This window comes from Cygnus atratus, chromosome 5 (genome assembly GCF_013377495.2).
Source record: "Cygnus atratus isolate AKBS03 ecotype Queensland, Australia chromosome 5, CAtr_DNAZoo_HiC_assembly, whole genome shotgun sequence".
NCBI classification, from domain to species: domain Eukaryota; kingdom Metazoa; phylum Chordata; class Aves; order Anseriformes; family Anatidae; genus Cygnus; species Cygnus atratus.
In genome coordinates, this window is record NC_066366.1 from 39538019 (window position 1) to 39558859 (window position 20841).

General features: G+C 36.2%; 1 protein-coding gene across 3 annotated transcripts in view; it reads right to left on the reverse strand.

The window, feature by feature from the left end:
• The window catches only part of RALGAPA1 (Ral GTPase activating protein catalytic subunit alpha 1), a 132127-nt gene that overhangs the window by 43386 nt on the left and 67900 nt on the right, over nt 1-20841 (reverse strand). For all 3 annotated transcript variants that reach the window (XM_035539307.2, XM_035539311.2, XM_035539308.2), the window contains exons 29-34: nt 14215-14325; nt 13132-13200; nt 11142-11276; nt 10488-10671; nt 2810-3674; nt 1183-1254 (exon numbers count right to left, since the gene is read on the reverse strand). In XM_035539307.2, the coding sequence (XP_035395200.1) occupies nt 1183-1254; nt 2810-3674; nt 10488-10671; nt 11142-11276; nt 13132-13200; nt 14215-14325 (1436 nt within the window). The remainder of the gene's footprint in view (nt 1-1182; nt 1255-2809; nt 3675-10487; nt 10672-11141; nt 11277-13131; nt 13201-14214; nt 14326-20841) is intronic.

Genomic DNA, 20841 nt, shown 5'->3' on the forward strand with positions numbered 1-20841 from the left:
TATACCCATTCTGTCATTTCTAGTCTGATCTTCTCTAGAGCCTAAAGTTTGGTGATACATGAACAGCTTTTAACCCTCTTCATCACTTTTAAGATGTAGGATGGTGCTGGCACTACCAATTGCTAATGGAATAGCTGGGGTTTTGAGATGAACAAACCCTGTAACGCAGGCATTTACATTGCACTGCCCATTAACAACAAGGCTTTGTGAATGCTGTGGCAAATGCATCTTAAGCAGATGAATTATTTTTAAGTACTACAACGTCTCTTGTTCACAGCTTGCAGTTAGGCATTGGAGCAACTGAAGGTGGTTTCACATGCTTTGCTCGCTGATTACTCAACTGTGATAGATTATCCAAAATCAGTCCAAGCAGTAACTACCAATTTCCCAGGGTATGCTTTGAATGCATTCAGTACTGTCCCTGAAGCAAAACAGTTCCCACAGCCGTTCCACCTGTAAAATTTTCACAGTCCATGTTAAGTGAGTTCCCATCTTGCCTAACTGCTGAAATTAACTGCAGTGCCACAAGGGCAAAAAGATAACATTTCCTTCTAATATCCATCCCTGAATGCCCTCATCAGTGTACTGAGAAAGCCCTCAGAGGCTAGTTTGGTGCTCATTTGCAAAGAACTCACCAAACTAAAAGTCTGTTTTATACACTAAACTACCATCATTTGGCTTGAGAGACTGGATTTTCCTGGATATAGTTTAAAGCCTCCACTGGATGTTATTTTAACTTATACAGAAATAATTCAAACTTGTTAATTCAGTGCTACAACTCCACTTATAATTCCACATCTTCAAATACTAAGAGCATTGGAGAACAGCTAAACAAGTAACTGATGCTAAATACATGGAGACTTACATATCTATGTTTTAATTTTTTTAAAAAGTTATTTTAAAATTAAAATAATCCCATGTTACATATACAGATTTTCATAATTTTAAGTTACTTTGAAATTTGCTCTATTTCATGACATTCTACCTGTGGAATTTCACTCTATAAGTAACAATAATGCAACTTCAATGTAACAACAATAACTACAGTATACCTGAATAATTTACAAAATTTACAAAAAAAATTTTTAAAAATCAGTTCAATTCTCTCATCTATGCAAATTAGAGCCATTTAAGTATAAAACATAAAACAAATAAGGTAGGGTAGCCATTAGAAGAATTTACCATTGTCTTGAATCCAAATTTCTGAGTTCTCGAAGTAACTTCTCATTTTTCTTCAAGAGATGAAAGCTCCTTCTAAATAGAGAAATTTGTAATTTTTTTTATTACCTGTTCACCTGTAACACCGGAACAGTACAAGAATTGCACAAAACATTTCCAGGTCCAAGCAAGAATAGCCAGCAAATGCTTTTGCTTTTTCAACAGTACTTTCTTACATAAAATGATTAAAGTATCTTTTAAAAAAATGCACAAGCCATTTTTTACTCCAGGTAATCTTCTATATCCATTATAACCCTGAAAACAACCTTTATTTCTTTCCACTTGCTTCTGTCCACCTATTCGATCCAGCTGCAATCAATCTGCTCTCTACAGAAGAAGGACAGAATTGCCTGTGATGCATATATAAACCGCACACTTTACTAGGCCAAAATATTACGTGCTTAGTGACAAAAGACACTCCCGTAATCTACTGTTGTAGGGAGTTAGAGCATTAAACACTGAGCTTCTGATCTTCTGAATTGCTGAAGAAAACAGAACACAGCTCAGTAGTCGCCCAGCCAGCTGTAAACTATTTAAAGGAAAAAACAAAACAATATGTTACAGCCAGAAAGGCACTTCTAATTTTTAACAAAATTGCACTTAAGATGTTTCCCATAAAATACAGTGGAATGAATTTAAGAGCAGTAGTATTATTCAAAAACAGACTGCCTTGAGGAACTAAAGGCACAATTTTAAAGGGTTATAACACCAACATTTTTGAAGTAAAAAAAAATTTTGATTCCAGTGGTATCTCAGTGACACGGGCTATTCTTTTTCTAAAAATACCCATTTTCCTTCATAGTAAGAACATATTTCAGTATCTCTAATACAAAATTTGACAGATATGGCAAAAGAAATTTTCAGAATGACCCTTAAATTCTACGATGCTAATATTTGTACATATCCACATGTGCGTGCACATACATCTAAATACTCCTAAACACAAATAATAACAATAATGTAAACAGAGACATTTACTTTCATAACTGAACGTGGCTTGTCTCCTGTTGTTCTAAACAATACACAAACATTGCCAATGTCGAAATAAATAGTAGGGGACATGTCTTTCTAGTTAGCTAACAAGGAGGCAATGCTTTGAGGCTGCATGCAAGCATGCTCTTAGCAGGCAAAGCAGCAGGAAACTGTCCAGCAACACAATAGCTGAGAATATGACACTTTCAGAGTCTCATTCTGGCATAGAAATGTAATGATTTTTGCACAAATGTACAAGGGAAGCAAAGAAAGCAAAAAGATGTCTTGTCTACCTATGCTAGTACCCCTTAGTACAGCTGGTGAAAGGATTATTAGAAAAAATATCACTCCTCCAATTCTCCTTCCAAGACTATGAACATAAATAGCAATAAAGGCAACAGGCTTCTCTTTTCTGTCTCTATAAATGACAGGCTGAAATGCAGAAGAAAACTGCCATTTCCTCCTTAGTTGCACAACCCCTCTCTGCTTTTGTTGGCTGCCCAGGAGTATTTTTGGCTTGACCCATTCTATGAACAACCATTATTACACAGTAAGAGTACCACAATTCCTTAAAAAAAAAAAAAGTTCTTAAATACCAAGTCCTGTCTTTTCATTTTACCTTTTATCCCAAGAATTCATTCCCAATATACTTAGAAGTAGCCTGCAGTAGTAAAATGCTGACTGGGGCTTTTGTGAGGTTGGCTCGTCCTGCTCCATAGCCCTCATATTTAAATCATTGAAATGTTTTTCAACAAACTCTTTCTCTTCTGTGTGCTGTTTCAGAATTGCATTAATGACATCATTCTCCTGCTTCTCTGAGATGCAGACCGGCTGAGGAGCAGGAATGTTGAGTGAGACACCAGTTCTCTGTAAGCATTCAGGGCTTGTAACACCTAAATACTGCAAGAGCTCATCAAGGGCATCTTCTTCATCCCTAATTGTATCCCATGTCGGTACAGTGTCTCTAAATTTCCTTTTTACTTGGAGTGTAATTCCATCCCTTGAAGCTATATCCTCCACGTGTTCAAAAGATGAAAGAGCATCTTCTGTTTTGTCTTGTTGAGACAGTGAAAGTGCAAAAGACGTCTGTTGTGATGATGCACATAAAGATGACGGTCCATACAAAATGGCCGAATCCCACGAGTATTTGCCAGACAGATCACGCACTATAATTCTGACATTTGAATTAGCAGATGCAAGTCCAGCAGATAGTCCTCCACCAGGCATGTCGTCTTCTGCTTGGATTTGTATGCAAGACACCAAGGAAGTGTTGTTTAACACAAAGAACTGAAGGTTTGGGTTCTCAAAAAGTTCAGGAGAAAGTTCAGGACTTTCACTGTATGGATTGTCATTGTTTTCACACACTTGGCTAGTTAGCATAGCAGGACCTCCGCTCATAGGATAGTGGCCTAAGTGGTTGACTAGATGTGTTATCACAGTACGAGCAGCAACAGAAATTAATCCTTGTTGCATGTGGGTTTTCACTGTGAGAGAAAGAACACAGGTTTTAAAGTAAGAGTTCAGAAAACAACACTGAGATTTACTTATTTCTTTTGGTCTCTTCTTCCTCAGGAGATTTATACAGAGGATGAGCACCACGAGCTTAGCATACAGCCAATGCAGTAATGGAAAATACACATTTTGACAAACGTTGGTTTCATACATAAACAGCATGAAAATTCTCAACGTAGTTAAAGAAGCATCTTAATTATTTTACAGGCTCCTTACCATACCTTGGTAATCAGTGTGGTTTCTCTAAAACATACAATAGCAATTCTTATTCTAGTGAAAATAGATCTTAAATTGCTGATGAGCTAGAGATCATAATTATGTTGTAAGAAGACCATTCCCAACTGCAATGGATTTTTGTATTTATACACATCATTACACTGTGAAAAACAAAGGAACATAGATGCACAAAACCTCTAATCCATCTTAATTTCCCAGGGGAGCATATAGCTGCGGGTTAGGTTGAGAATAACACTGGATGATTTTAAAGTACTAAATCAAAGACCAGGCTGTCTATACTGAACAAAAGCTAACATTAGCAAAATAATAAATATATCTCGCACACCCTAACTGCATTTAAAAAAGTTTCAAGTTGGAAAAACTTGGAGAGAGAAAGAGAAGCAAATTGTACCCATCTTATATGAAATTCATGCTGTGAAACGTAACAGTATTTCAATATGGCCTTGTGGTGTGGTTTAACCCGGCAGGCAGTAAAGTACCCTACAACCACTCCCTCCCTCCCTCACCCCACAGTGGGATGGAGGAGAGAATCCAAAAAAGAGGGTAAAAACTCAGAGGTTGAGATCAAGACAGTTTGATAAGACAGAAAAGGAAAGGATAGTAATAATAATAATAATGATAAAAGAATATACAAAGCAAGTAGTGCACAATGCAGTTGCTCACCACCTGCCCAGAGATGCCCAGCCACTCCCCTAAGAGCAGCAGCACCCCCCCGGCCAACTCCCCCAGTTTTATTGCTCAGCATGAGGCCATAAGGTATGGGACATCCCTGTTGCCAGTCTGTGTCAGCTGTCCTGGCTCTGGGACTCCCATTTTTTGGTTACCTAAAATCTATCAAATTAAAATATCCTGAAACACCTTTCTTTTTCATTCTTTCAGTATTTTTCATTTTTCATTCACTCAGTATTTACTGAGAAAATGTAACCTCTTGGATGAGTAAGAATAATTAGCTCATCTCCCTTTATACTGAATATTAATACACAATAAAAACTAATGTTTAATAAACTAATGTCTTTTTGCAGTTTAAGGTCCAAATTTATTTTCCTAGAAAAACTGCAATTGGTTTAACTGGAAAAATAAAGGCCAATTTGTAATGCGTAATGACTGTTGTGACAGTTAATTAGTTTCTAAAGCACTGAATATTTTCTGCATCTGCAAAAGTAAACAAATAGTATATATTTCCTTTTTTTTTTTCTCCCAAAGTTTGGGTAAAGCATGTAAGGGACATTTGGGAATCTGGCTCTTTAGGGAGCACTAGATCTGAAGTGCCAAAAGGGAAACATCTCATCCTGTTAATAAATCCACTTAATTTCTATATTTTTCTAAAACTCAGAAAATTTCAAATGTTTTGATTAATTAAGTCCTTGAAAACAGATAAAAACAAATTAGATATACTATTTTTTATTATCAATAGCCTTCTTGAAGTTTGAAAATTAACAAACATAAAAACATTCAGTGAAGCTGAATTAAATGCCCAGATACTGATAGCATATGAGGAAATTAAGTTATAGTGCCATCTGCTGAAACATAAGAAGGAACTGTAAGCAAATGTATACAAGACAAAGAAAACAAGTTGGATGCTTGAAGAATAATTCATCTGTGTGGTACTAAGCAGCACCTGGACAGTACAGATGCTGGCCACCTCTGTCAGCACATTTATGCCAAATGTTTACAACTTGTTACTGCACAGATAAGCACGATAATGCTTTTGCCAGGTTCCTAGGAACAGATGTGAGCTTCCCAGCTACGTGAAGTCTCACTGAATAGACTGTCTTCGGCATGTTTCTGCTGAAACAACTGAAGAATGAGGGATTTAATAGTATGTAAGTTATTACTATTGCTATTTTGTGGCAAACCCTAAAGATCTCAAACCGTATCACAGATGTATTGTGCCTACATGCATAAAGATACTGCTTTAGGAGCCTGAAGACATACAGAAAGACATACAATGAGACAACGAGTGGAACATCAAACTAAAATTTGGAAGGTCCATTCCCAGTCCTACCATAGTCTTTCTATGAAAATATTATTATTGAATTTAAATAAAAAATAAAAGAGCTGTAATATAAATCTCTAAGTGCCTCCACTAGAACATGAGAACAGTACTTCTCACTGCACCTCCTCAGAATATGTTAATGTTGATCACTTGATCCAAAAATGTCACAGAAAACTTAAATCAGAATATTAAGAGAAGCATACAGAAAAATAAACTGTAAGACGTAGCCTGTTATGTTGAAATAAAATAAAGCAGTCTCTATAAACATTTTTGCCACATAGCAAATTAGATTTTGGTGATGGTTTCCCTTATTAAAAAAGGAAACAAAACAAACAAATCAAAAACCAAACAATAATGCATTTGGAAAATATGAGAGTTTTAAATTAAATTCATAACATGTAGGATACATTTAGGAATTTGTTCCTAGAAGCACATCTCCTCAACCAGGAACAACTGCATATTCAATATATTACGACTCTTAAAATGAATATCTAAACCATGCACTGTGTTTTGAAAGGGCAGCTCAAAACATGCAATAATGCAAGCCATCACAGCTTTACTACAGATTCTACCAACTAAGCCATGCTACTGCACGTTAAAGAAGTCTAACTGGCTGCTTTGCCAACAGGTAATCCTAAGGGAACACATCTCTGCTCTCTTTACAGTGGTACAGTCTTTCACTTGGGCAATGCAATTTGCATGTGTATGTGATCACTTGGTAATTTGCTAGAAGCATGTTACATTTTTCTCAGTTCCTGAAATTACCACTTTTGTGGGAAGAATAAAAGTCCATCACCACTAATCTGTATCAGTGGCACGAATGGAGGATTCCTGAATTTCCTTAGGATGTGGTGTTAACTCTTTACTTCAACTTTGGTCGAACCGCTTCTAAACAACTACAGTTATGTAGTAGAAGGAAAAAGTAATGACTGAGGGTGAAATTAAACTCTCCTCATCCTTTTAGCTATCCAAAAGAATGATGCACCAGTACAGAGTGACTCATCTCAGTTAGAAGCACAAATTGGAGAAATGTGATGAATCATTCTCTGGAAACTCTTTTCCTCCATTACTTTTAGATGAAGCCTAAGAGAGTTCAGCTTAGCTTAGATATCTAAATTTTACATTAGTTTATGGAAGTCCTACTCCTTTCTAATTTTAAGCTACAGGTACAGAGAGAGCCCCTCTCTAGAATATCTATCACAAAACACAAATCTGGATGCACCATATATAGGCTGTTTTTTAAAATGTGTACGTTTTGTCTTCTTTCAGTAAAAAAGCAAACAGCAGCAAAGCCTTAAAAAAAAGTGAAAGTACCTTATTTTTCTAGTTTTTGAAGAAAAGCAAAGACTAAATTTACATCACATGGAGAACGTTTCTTCAGAAATTGAAACATGTTAGGAAAAATGATCAGTCTACACAAAACAGTTTAAAAATGTTTGAAGAAATGACATAAATAGGGTAAAATACATGAAGTCAATAACTGATGCACCACTGTGTCTATGCAATGCAACTACTGTCTTTCCAATCACATCTACTTCTAACAGATGTGATCTATGAAGGACAGGATTTAAAGTGTTTTGCCTACAGTTGCAAAGAGATTCCTGTAATATACTATTTCCTTCCAACTAGACTCTATTCAATGGTCTGATTTTGCTATCTGTTAATATTAGAAGATATATAGCACTTGCTTAACTCTACGTATTTTCATGTAACCACCTTCCTTGTTTATACATGTGTTACAGAAAATAATTTTACTTTTTCGTAAATGTTTACATCATTTAATATAAACATTTTTAAAAATTTTTAAATGAGAGGCTCCGTTTTAATTCTCCCTCATATATGTTCATGGTCCTTTAATGACAGGTAAAAGATCAGAAGTAGGTGAGCAGATCATGGCACGATATAACTAAACTACAGCACTATAATGCTGTACTTCTTGGTGAAAGTATACCTGTATCAGTGTGATACTGACTCTAGGCTAATTAGGTGCGGTTAATCAGCATAGGCAGCACTTAATGACTGTACTGTAGCTAGAGGAAGCTGTTGTTGCTACTAGCTGGAGGATATGGTCATCTGGTAGACATGCTCTGTGATTCCTTAGATCTATTAAAGCACCACAGACTTGCTGTCTGCAAATTCAGATGATGCAAGAAAAGCTGCTTATTGAAGTCTATTGTTAGCTGCTGAAAGTTCTTTCTGGTCTAAATATAACACTTTAATATACTTAACACAATTTCAAAATCATACTTTGTACATCTTCTACTGCAATTTACTACTTTATTGGAAAACTATAGAAAGGAGGAAAAGACAGTTTCCCTGATAATTCTACCTAATGCCTTCCTTGCAAGAGACAGCATTTGGCAAGTTAACAAAACAAAGATGGGAATATTCCTCTTCTCTCCCCCCATTGCCTGTTTCCAGAGGATTTAAGAAATCTTTGTGCAGCTGTTTATTGGAGAGCTTGCTCCAACCTCTGAATAGATCCTGTACCCATTATACAGCTGTACCACTGAAAGTCCTATACCTTCATGGTCTCATACCAATTTGTACTGGGGGTAAGTGTCCATAAAACTTGTGATGGATCTGACTTTGAGCAATGGGAGGCATAACAGGGTACGAGAATCACAACCCTTAAACTGATTAAAAGCATCCTGTTTAGAATACTGCTGTTTCAGTACTTTCACTTTTGCTTGTGACCTAAGGAAAGAGTCTAACAATCCACACCCTGTTTTTGTATAACTTCCCTGATTTCCCTACTACTGCTGTCCTACCTGTTTCCATAATCTTCAAAAAGATATGACAGCACTTCTACTCTACTAAATAAGAAGCCGGCAAAATGCTCTGCTGCTAGCTTGCACTAACTGACCCCCTTGTCTTGACTGAGTCCTAGGCTGGTCATTATCTACCGAATTTACTTGTCCAATTCCTTCAACAGTGCCAGAGATGCTGTGTGATCGGTTAAAAACTGCCAATTTTGTTCTCTGCCTGGCAATGCAGGCTAGAAACGCCAAGGTTGCAAGACCAGGGTTGTGTTATAATGCTGTCATTTGCCAATTAAATTTCACAATCTGACTTACAATTCCTGAGTTCTGAAACCTTAAAAACATACGGGTCTTCCTTAACTTATCTGGAGAGAGAGAAAAGGAACACCTGAAATTACTTTCATTTAGAAATTTAACAAGAAATCATAAAAGAACAGATCACGTAGGGAAATGCAAAATGAAGATATCGATGCTAAGGCTTTGTGCAACTGCATCCATTTAAAGAGAAATCTATTCAGGGTTGTCTTTTCAGATTGTCAGATTAAACAAGCCACACAGCATTTGCTGCAAACCCATAATTACAGATTATTACAGAATACAAAAGATGCCAGGCATAAAAAGCTACTACAATTCACTACACTGTAATAGAGCATGCGGTGGAAGTTAATTTTGGCAAATGCTTTAAATATTAGCTTTACATAATATGTATAGGTGAGACTGTAATTAGGACAGAATGAATCCTTGGAAGCCTCTTTCATTCTGACCCAGCAGATGATTACTTTTTACTAATAAGACCACAGCCATTTGACAAAAAGCCAACTATAGTACCTTGCTTCATTCTTCAGTAAATTTAATAATTACAGCTCCTCCTGCCAATAGTTCTCAAATCAGACTTGTTCAATCCAATACTGAGCTTATTAGGGGACAGCTCTATGTTTAGAATTCTTTGGCCAAAAAAGTACTTGAGGATGATGAAGCATGCCTTAGACAAGGGCACAATGATTAGTCATTTTCTCTACATAAAAAACAGCACGTAGTCACTACAGACCACAAAATCACCTGCTGTTAGCACACAGCTGCTACAAAGAGCTTCTGCATTTATCTGGTTCTTAATACCTTTAAGGAAGCCTAAATGGAACAACTTAATATGGAAGGAGAATAGCACTACACAGAGTTTCTGGTATCAGTATTAATCTCATCTTTTTCAATTTTCTTCCCAAAGTAGCCATCTGATATTTACTAGATACAGAAGAGTAGTACATATTATACAGTGTATCTTAGTTTCTTATTTCTATTTTTGAGTTCTGAAGAAAATGCTAATTCTCAGGTCTCTTATGGTTCCAAATAGATGAGAGAAAATTTCTCTTCTAAAAGTGTAAATAGATCAACAACAAATTATGACGTTAAAAAAAAAAGCTTATAATATTGCAATCTCAGATAAGAACAAAATCTGAAATATTTTTAGAAAAAGGAGTAAAATTAAGAAAAAAATAATTTACGGAAAGTAAACTCAAAAGCAACATTTATCCATGTTGCAATTCGTAACGCTTTTTGTTGATACAGAGCACAGAAGAATCCGTATCAAATTGATCTTCACACTGTTCAGAAGATATATATTTCAGTTAATTGAACAGTAATTGCTCAAAATTATGTTAGCTAATTCCATACTAATGGTCCTTACGTAGTGTCTAGTTATAATTTAAAACTTATGCTTTAGACAAACACTTCAATAGTGGAAACCAAGATAAATATCTTTTTGAAATAAAATGTATTTAGGCAATTTCACAAACCTTCAGTGACTGGCTGAAGTTTAGAAGAACGCTCAGAGTCTGGAGAATGCAGTGGTTCTGGTTCCTTCAAGCTTTCTAAATGCATAAAAGGATCGTAGTCCACACATGCCAAATCAGAAAGACTCAGAGGAAAATATTTAGGGTTGCTAAAACACTGAGAACCATAGACACATCCATGCAGAACCTAGAACAAAACCAGGATTTCATTACATTAATTACTGAAATTTCTATTTGATAGTTTTATAAGAAATTAAGTTTATTTTTATTTACATTCTCAAATGAAGTTGTTGGAAGCATGTAGGTAGGATAAAATGAGGGAAAATTTTAGAGGCTTAATATTTACAGAAACAAACCCAGGTCTGCAAAGAAAACCACTAAAATTGTGTCTACACTGAAGTGGAATTTAACAGTATAGAAACATGAAACACGTTTTCCAACAAATCATTAAGCCACTTGTATTCATAGATCTCCTGTCTCTCCTAATTACATACACTAGGTCTATGCTGTTGGAGGTTTTAATCCCATTCACTTAAAAAATACCCAAACAGAACAAATCTTTGTTCTGTGTACATAAAGGCAGTAATTATAAATTAACACTTTTTACTTTGCTTATTGCTAATGGTATTCTCATTTACCAAGTAAAGAAACATGTACCTTATAGATACAATTAAGAACAGATCTCTCAGTCTTATCATTTTCTGCTCCTGTAGAGTGAAGAGGCTGCAGCAAGGTCTTTAATGGCAAGGCCATTATCCAATCCAACAGGCACAGAAGTAAGGAAACCACCAACTGCAACAAACACTTTCAATTATAGATCAGTTAAACCAGCACTCGTTACTTCACAGTTACCACTGTATTTCATTTCTCTGTTTTGTTTTCTTTTCTCAGTTTAGAGAACCTGTCAACCTTAGACAGAAATGGCAGGTCACACTTGTTTGAAAGCTGCTGTATGTTCAAAATGCTATAGCATGAGTGAAAATTTTAGCTACTGAGATATTTAACAAAGACCATCCATACAAGAGTTTATCATCATGGTAAGTCTGAGTAGCTACCGTGCTTAAGAAAACACCCATGATTTTTCAAAACTGGTCTGTAGGGTGCTGTTTACAAAATGACAGATTACACCATACAAATTAAGGCTGACATACCATTCGGAATATAAATCTCACTGTAAAGTGAATGAAGGATTACACAAAACTGAACTAACACAGCTGCATTTCTGCTTTATAAATAATACAGAATTTCCTTCACAACATGTCAATATTGCTATGCAGCATCAGGTATTATCTGACAGAAATCCAACTGCTTTCTCTATTGTAGGCTCCTCAGTCAGCAAAAGAACCAACTCCCTCTAGGGGATATTTGTAAAGACCGTAGAACATAATTAGATTAAGACAAACACACACGCCAAATTATTAATAACTTACCGGCTTCAAATAATTATTTTTAATTTTTAAAACGTAGCTGTGGAAGATGAAACAATTCAGACAAATAGCTTAAGATTCTCTAAAATATTTTCCAAGTTAAATGAAAGTCTTTCAAAGAAAATCCACTTAAGTAATTTACTAATAAAAGAAGTAAAAATATCTTACTCATTTCACGTAATACATTACAACTTCGTCTCACAGAAGCACCATAAAATAAACCTAACAGTGAAGGACTCTAAGTATTTTTTATTAAACAAATTTTTGAAAAGGCATTAGGACTAAGTTTGTCAAACTAAGCAAACCCATTTCTGATGCAGCGTTTGACATAAAATGATCAGCTAGAGGTCATGGGGAAACTTTTTCATTTATGGGAAGCATCCTCAGTCGGAGAGGTGGTTAGTCTGATATATTGCTGTATCCTACAACAGCCACTGACTTGTCACAAGCAAAGAGGAGAGGTGAAATGGGGCTCTGGTGACCAAAATGACCAATGGATGAATTGTAGCTCCCGTTGGAATGGGTGCTCCAGAACAGCAGAGCTGCCAGTGCAAAACCGCACTGAAGTGTCCAAATTTAAATGACCACTGTGTCCCACAGCTCTTGGTCCCCCAGTCTAAGAGGAAAGCCAAATAACTCAGAAAAGATACAGCTTTCAGGAGACAGCAAATACTACTGTGAGTATCAGAGGGTTGAAGAAAGAGCCCGTCTTAACTAGGGGACTCAGGTGCCCTGAAAATATAAAAAGATGCAACTGTTTTGAAGGATGACAACAATCAAATTGATCTGAATATTACAGATGCAATCTTGCTCAAAAATGTACTTACAATGGAAAAAGTAAAAAATCATAACCTCGTAAGTATTTTGACATTTTTTTTGAAATTTTGTACTCTCTACAAGTTGAAAATATATTTTCACTATAAGACAATTTTGAAGAGTCTACATTACTTCTAAGTTCACTTAGCATAAGGAAAAAAGACATAAGATTTTCTAATTACTGAAAGCAATCTATTTCAATTAATTTTAAATGCGTATTTTCCTACAAAAACTTCAGAAATTCACTTGCATAGAGAATACTGCTGAAAGTCTGGGAAGACTATACTGTATTATACTTTAAAAGCTGAATACCGGCTTTAAGGCACATCTTAAATTTTGTAACAAAACTCTGTCACAGCTTTGCAATAATATTAACACATTAAAAAGGAATGGAAAATGTTTACCCTCTTGTCCTGTTCATATGAGGAAGCTTCTGTACTGGGTAACAGATGAGTAATAGTTGCTATCAGAATCTGGGGAAAATACAGCATAGTTTCTTTACAAATATAATTAAAATATTTCAGTTTATATAATGAATTTTTAAGCAGGTAAATGTGACACAATGCTAGATTCATGGTTAAATTCTTTTTAAGTTACTTTGAGACAAAGGATAGGGCCACTTTTTTTTTTGTAAATAAAACCCTTTTAATTGAATTTCAAAGAAGACACTAAAGGAAAACGTTATTCATGGCTGACATAGGTGCATTAGGGACAAAGAAATTACGTAGCTACTCCAAATATTTAGGCAGGAAGATAACTTAATTCAACACACTTGTAGGGTGCAGTAAAGAGCCTGATGAAGGTTTGTGTATGGGACTATTTGAATTCCATTATTTCTTAGAAATACTAGAATTTGTAAACACTCTCCCTTCACCTAGGACTCAATAACATTACTGCACAGGGGCAGAGAAATACTTCTTATACCTCTTAAGAAGCTTCCACACAATTCCCTTTCTGGTTACCTGGGAGGTCTCTATCTTTTTTTCTGTTGTTAAGACTCTCAGAGGCCATAGCCTAACTCCTTGTTATTTAAAGCGTATTCTCTCCCTCTCTCTCTCTCTCTCTCTCTCTCTCTCTCTCTCTCTCTATATATATATATATATATATATTTGCTTTATACTGACAAATTTCAATGGATATGCAGAATAGAACTGCAGATCCATATTTTAAGTAATCACTTTCTCACTAAACTTAAACATACATATTCACCCATATTTAATATAAATAACAGACTTAATTGACAATATGGCTCATGTAAATAACGACAAAGTTGTACTGGAGAAAAAAAGCATTATATAGCCATTTTACATGTTAACACTGGAGTTAGCAAGTGTTATGTGAACCCATACTGTTAATGTTTGTTAAGATTATATTTACATTGATTTTGTGAAACATACTTGCCAATATTCTGGTATTTTAATTTTAGTGAAATGCATTTTACTGTTAAATTTAAAAGAATAATAATAAAAAAAATAAAAATTACTTACTTGAATAATTCTTAAAGGTGAATCAGCTTGATACACTTGAAGTCTATGCACATAATGTATCAGCATGTTCAGCATACTGCAGGCAACTTGGGCTACTGTTTTATTGGGAAACTAGAAAAGAACACAGCACGGTAATGATATTATGTGATTTCATGTAATAGCATGCTAGTTGGTAAGCTGGTCAGGAATTCCGACGACAGGTTTATACATATAGCTCCTTATGTACCTATTTACAGGAAAAAAAACAATCAAATTTTACAAAATATAAAAGGAACGATAGTCACAAATAAATGTTATCAGCTAACATCAAAGGTTTCGAACAGACAATTAGTGAGCTGCACACAACGAAGGAAAGGGGAGAGGAGTCTTCCAAGTTCAATGTCAGACTGGTTAGTATAGGACCATGAAACCAGAACAAAAAAATTAATTTCTTAGTACCTGCATGATTATTAATGTTAACACATCACTGAAAAAAGACAAGGATCTGATTTTGCTATCAGAGGCCTTTATTGAGAACCAAGACATGTGAACAGCCAAGTACCTGAAATGCAAGACACAGTACTAACGAGAGCGAGACTGACTGTTCTGTGTTAGTGACTGCTGCGTACAGCACTTGTCTGAGTGGAACTGAGTGCACCCTGACTTCTACACTTAACTCCTGTTTTCTGTGTTGTCTTTTAAAGGTAGCACAATGTTGCTGCACTGGAGCCTGGTTTAAACAGTTCCTAAACTGCTTAAGTTAAGTTAACTGTATGGGTTGAGGCAGACATGAATGAATTTATACAATCTAGCCTACAATCTCTAGTCTTGTGAGTGGATGTACACACTGCCATAGACTCCTAAGAGGGAAAACAAAGAAAAAGAAGAGACAGGGGTATATTTCTCTGAATTGTTAATACACAGGACACGTAACTGAGGCTTCTTCCTGTGTTACAGTTGCCTTCAAACACTAAGCTGTGCATCAAATAACGAAGTCAATTTTACAAGTGAATCTCGTTCATCTAAGACATGAAAATCCTACAAATCTGAGCTAAAGATACACTGAAAATGGTTATTTTAGCACAGCAAAACTACAGATTTCAGAAGACGGCACAAAATTCATAGAATAAAGTACATGTAATAGCCCCAAGCATATGGGAAAGGGAAGGATTTCAAATACATTCTTAATTTAAAAAAATGCTGTATCTTTGTTGAAAACAAGTATTCCAAATCATACTTCTGATGAATTGCAAATCACACAGAAAATACTTAGGCAATCCATGCTTTAATCAGGAAAAATCCTATTCTATTTCTTTGATGAGTGACTTTAGAATTCCTCCTTTCTTAAAAGACTAATAAAGTAGATTACTTGTTTTTATCTCACTTAGCAGTGAAACTATCACAGGTGTGTGTTGCAACGTGGCTAAGTGCCTACCTCCTAAGTCAGAATTATGTTGTAAAAATAGTTAGATCTACTTTCTCGGCTTCTTAGAATGTGCTCTTAATCACTCCAGTGCTATTAACCTTTCAGAGATGGGTATATTTTACAAACCTATAGGAAAAAAAAAAAAAGCTTTAAGAAAGCTGAAACAGCTGGGCAACAAAGCTTGAATGGAACATTAAGGATTGCAGAATAAAATTTTTGAATGGCAAAAATCTGAGGGTGAAAAATACACTGGAAGAAAACTCTACCCTGAGCGAGCTTCTTACAAAGCAGAGCTATCATGTTTTAAGGTCTTTTAGACATTTAGATAAGGTCTTTAAGACATTTAAGGTCTTGAAAAGAAGACAAAAAGGTACAAGGATAAGCAAAAGTATGGAGTACCATGCTTTAACACTTTTTATTTAATATGCATGGAAGCATAAATAAAGATTGTGATTTGCTCTTATAAGACAGCCACGGAGTCAGAAAGTAGACAGGCTAGTTAATTCTTGTTCTGCCTGTTCCCCTTTTCTCAGTGGTCACAGTTCCCTACTATTGCTGTTATTTAACCAAAACAATGCAGACATCTTATATCCACAAGCCTTCCCAGAGCTTGTGATAAGAACACCACTACTTTTTATTCCTCACAAAACAGCCTCTCTCCATTCTGTGAAGGTACATCATGCAAGCGCAGTAAGCAGACTGCAGATTCTAATGTTCAACCCCAACAGGCAACAAAAAAAATTAAATAAAATTGAAAGTGCAACAATTTGATTACAGAACTTGAGATCAAATCCAGGTTGCTGGAAATATCCTTACAAGCTTGCAAGAAAACCCCAGAGTCACTGAAGAAGACAGAATGGGTGGTCAAGCCAGAGTATCTTAATGCAGAATGTCCAGATTAGTGAATTTAAGAAAAATTGCCTGAGAGAAACACCCAGAGACTTTTCAGAGACTTTGTACAGTCAGCTGTTGACTACATAAAAACTGAGCATTTTCTTTTGTTTTTTAAAAAAAGAGGGTCATTAGGCTCTAAAATGAATTAAGTGAATGATTTCTAGTGATGTTTCATGCAAATTATTTAATCTCTTTCTGTTCTCCGGTTGGAGAGAAAATATTTATTTTTTTTCTTTAAAGAAAAAGGGAACAATGTATTGGAGACTCATTTCGTAAGGCTGAAAGGTATAAAATAATGAATACGAATAAAATTAAAATCTTGTGCACTGAATTTTTCAAGACTTATGCATGGAAAGAGCACCAGGTATGAAGCTTTTACCAATACAGGGATTGTCCCAAACAGATCAAACCCTTCATCTACTTCAGAAATCTATCCCAGCACAGTCTTCCAACCATGTTCCAAAAGAATACAAGGAAACTTCTGAACAGACAAATAGCTGCGTGTCCTGCAAGGACACTTTTCCTGAATCCAAGCAGCAGCACCAAGTTTATGTTCCGTAGCAGGACAATTCAACCTCTTGAATTCACACTGCTCTGTTCTAACTTCTTTCCAGGAGCCTTCAGAGCTGGCTAAAGGTGGCTGTGCAATTCAACAAACAATCCACCAGCCATTCTCCATCTCAGAAAGATGTTTAGTAAAGCATAAGAATTCACTACTTTTATATTATTTTATATTTAGTAGTGTAATTGTGGGTGTATTTTTTTAAGTTACTTGATGGGAATAAGAGAAGCTTCCAATAGCACTTTGCTTGAAACCTTACTCTCAGGGTTTTTCTCAGAAGGGTAAGTCTTAATATACTTTTAATCTTTGCAAGGATCCATTAGTTTCTGGATGTCACATAAGTAGTTTAACATTGTCCAAACTTGCAAATAAACTATTTTAGTGCTCATTCAACTAAGCCTGTACAACACATTTTTGTGGTGTATCTGCAACACTTTTGAGAGGAATATAATTTAATCATGAGACGCAGAGGTCTGGATGGCTGGTTAGGATCCTTTGAGCTCAGACTTCAGCAGAGGTTAACACAGCTACAGCAGTTATCACCACACTGCTGAGGGAAGTGTGGTGAGATTTGGAATGAGCTGCTCAATTGTAATTCTGACAATAACTTCTGTATTTCAGAAATAAGCATATAATCGTTGCTAACATTTATATTTAATATTTTTTGCTCAATTGTAATTATTAGTAAGTTGGACTAGCACTATAGATCTCTATCCATTCATTTCTCCTGAAAATGAGAAAATTCTTGGAGTTCAAATAGCTGACTACTTCGAAATCAAGAGATTGCTTAGGTAACAAATTAATTTGTTGTCCCATGATATATATTTAATCATTTCATGATTAAGTTCTGTTGTGAGTTTATACCACTGCTCAAAACGGGAGAAAAGCCAGCATGCCCTGGATAAAAGTAGAAATATAAACACCTTTGTCTTCTCATTCAAGAAGTAATTTATATTTAATACAGATGAGATACAAACAATTGGTTTAATAAACACATCAAAGAAAAATAGGAGAAAACACTGTGAATGTCAGGATTAAATATATTTCAAAAATTTGATAAATTGTAGAAGTAAGATGATAACAGTGTCATTGGCTTAATACCAAATTTGCACAGGAACTTGATAAAATGAATTAGTTAAGGGATATTAAAAAGTGAGGGGAGAACCCTGGAAGAGAAAATTAGTAAAGCTGCAAAGCATGAATGTGATTTTGCAAAACAGGAAATTGCAATTTAGAGACTAATACTAAAAGCCCTGAAGCAATCCCTTTTAGAAGCAGACTCAAATCCTGCTTCACAGGATGTCATCAGCTGATTTTCTAAGATATTTTTCAGATTCCCTTTGCTGAAAAGAACAGTCAGCAACATCTGGCACAAGCTATGTATAACAGGTGTACACCCAATTTTTATCACCACATATATACAGAAAGAGTATTTATTGAGTTTTGGTGTAAACAAGAAGCGTGTAGAAAGCTTCTGAAGATAAACTTGGAAATATTTAATTTGAAGATACTGTTGATGAACATGCATGCAAGTCTGCAAAATGCTAGAAAATGTTTTTATTAATATTCTAATTATTCCATAAAATATGAACTAACAGGGAATGGAATTCAAAAAAGTAGGAAAGCAAAACCACTCGTTTAAGCAAAAAGACAAACAAAAAAGCCCCCAAACTCCAGCTTTTTAACAGAGACGATGAGAGAAAGCTGTTGATGTACTACCACCAATACACAATCTCAAGACTAGACTTGAAATCCAGTGACACTAGTTTCAGAATAGTGAAAATTTGTCAGTTGCAAAAGACAAATAACATCAAATCTATTCAGAAACATTTTATAGGCATTGCACCACAATGAACAAACTGTATGTGAGTAAGCTGCATTTCTAAGTGAGAATCACTGCATGCTAGAATCCAACAGATTCAAACAAAACAGCTAATATCAAGTCAGTAAATTATTCAGATTTCAATAATGTAATGTGAAGGTGTTTGTGTGTAATGGCACAGTGACTACCAGAGACTGTAAAATTTTATCTTGCAAATTGTTTTCAGAACCAATGCATTGGGTTTAGGTGGCAAGGTGTTGGTAGCAGGGGGCAGCATGGTTGGCCACTGTGGGAGGAGGTGAGGAGCTACTCTTTGTCATGCACAGCTGGTGCCAGGGCTGATATTCCCTGCAGCCTCTGGAGAGCATGCACTAGAGCAGGGGAAAAGGGTGAGAGAGAAGGAAAAGAGACACCCCTTCAACTTGTGCTGTTTGTTGCCTTGCTGATGGGACTGACTGTAACCTGTAGTGATAACTTGGAAGAGGAGGAGAAGAATTTGGAGTGAAGTTGAGTTTGGGAAACAGGGTAGCAAAGGCGTTTTACCTATGTATTTTAATGCTTTTGGCTTTTTTTTTTTTCTGACTAACCAAATTTGTAATTAAATATTTATTTTAATTGGCAGCAAATTCATTTCCCCAAGTTGAGAGTTCCCTGTTTTGCCTGCAACAGCAATTGATAAGTGATCTCCCTGTCCTTTGACATGCTTTGTTAAAACCTGGAAATTCATTTTTATAATAACCATAAAAACAGCTCCTCTCTACATTTCACCAAAATTAGAGTTCTCATTATTCCCTTTCAATATGTAGTTTAATCACAGAAACTTTGATGCAAACTCTTGACCTCTCTTCGGATTCAGATTTTTTTAATAGGTCCTACATGATTCTGTCTGGTAATGAGCACAGAGAAGTATTTTACCACAGGAAATCAAACATCTTCCAGTGCTTCCATGCATGCGGCTTAAGTACTCTACCTCCCTCTAAACATCTGGCAAGGCCCAAGAAGCGATACTAATGGGATTTTGTTGGTAGGGGCAAGAAGAGGACAGGTAAGCAAGAAGCACGAGAACCTTTGGGAAAATTCTGCTTGCCCTCAGCTTTTGTCACCTTTCCACTTTCTTCCCTGTCCCCCTCTTACACTGGATGCTCTGCTCTGTCAACCAAAGAGCACAAGGCATTAACTTGGCTTGGTACAGGTCTTTTGCATATGATGGCAGATGGCTCACAAAACTGGGATCCCTTCCAGTTTCCTCTCTGCCCTGGCTTTTCTGTTTTGTAATGGGTCAGGAGACTGTACCATGGAGGGTTCAACAGTACTGTTCATCAGAGTTGGGGAACACAGGATACCAATTAGTGGGGAATGTGATTTCCCTGGGCATCCATGTCTAGTCTAGACAGAAGATCTCTAGATGTTGGAGCAGGAAAGACTCTGACACTTCTACATTCCAGTGTCTTTGTAGGGATCTATACTGAGTGCCCATGGCAATATTTTGGTAGTGGAGGTGCTATGGGGGGGCCTCTGTGAGAATAGGCTAGGGGCTGCCCAGACACAGCAGGTCCCAGTCAGATCCACAACAGACCCACCCCAGGGCATGGTGGGAGTCCACCAGCCAAGTGTGTGGCACCTCTGTGGAAACATACTTAAGAAAGGGCAAAAATGCCACCCTGGCAGAGGGAAAGGAGGAGGGAGAAAAAAAAAAAAAAAAAAGAGAAACAACAGTGTAAACAGCAAGGTCAGAAAAGAAGGAAGGGGGATGATGGTTGAGGCACCAGAGCAGCCTGTGGGAAAGACCACACCAGAGTAGATATCCATGCTGCAGCTTGTGGATGACACTACGCAAGAGCATTGGATATTTCCTGAAGGAACTGCAGACCATAGAGAGCCCACGCTGGAGCAGATTTATCCTGAAGGACTGCAACCAGGAGAAGGACCCGCACTATGGAACTG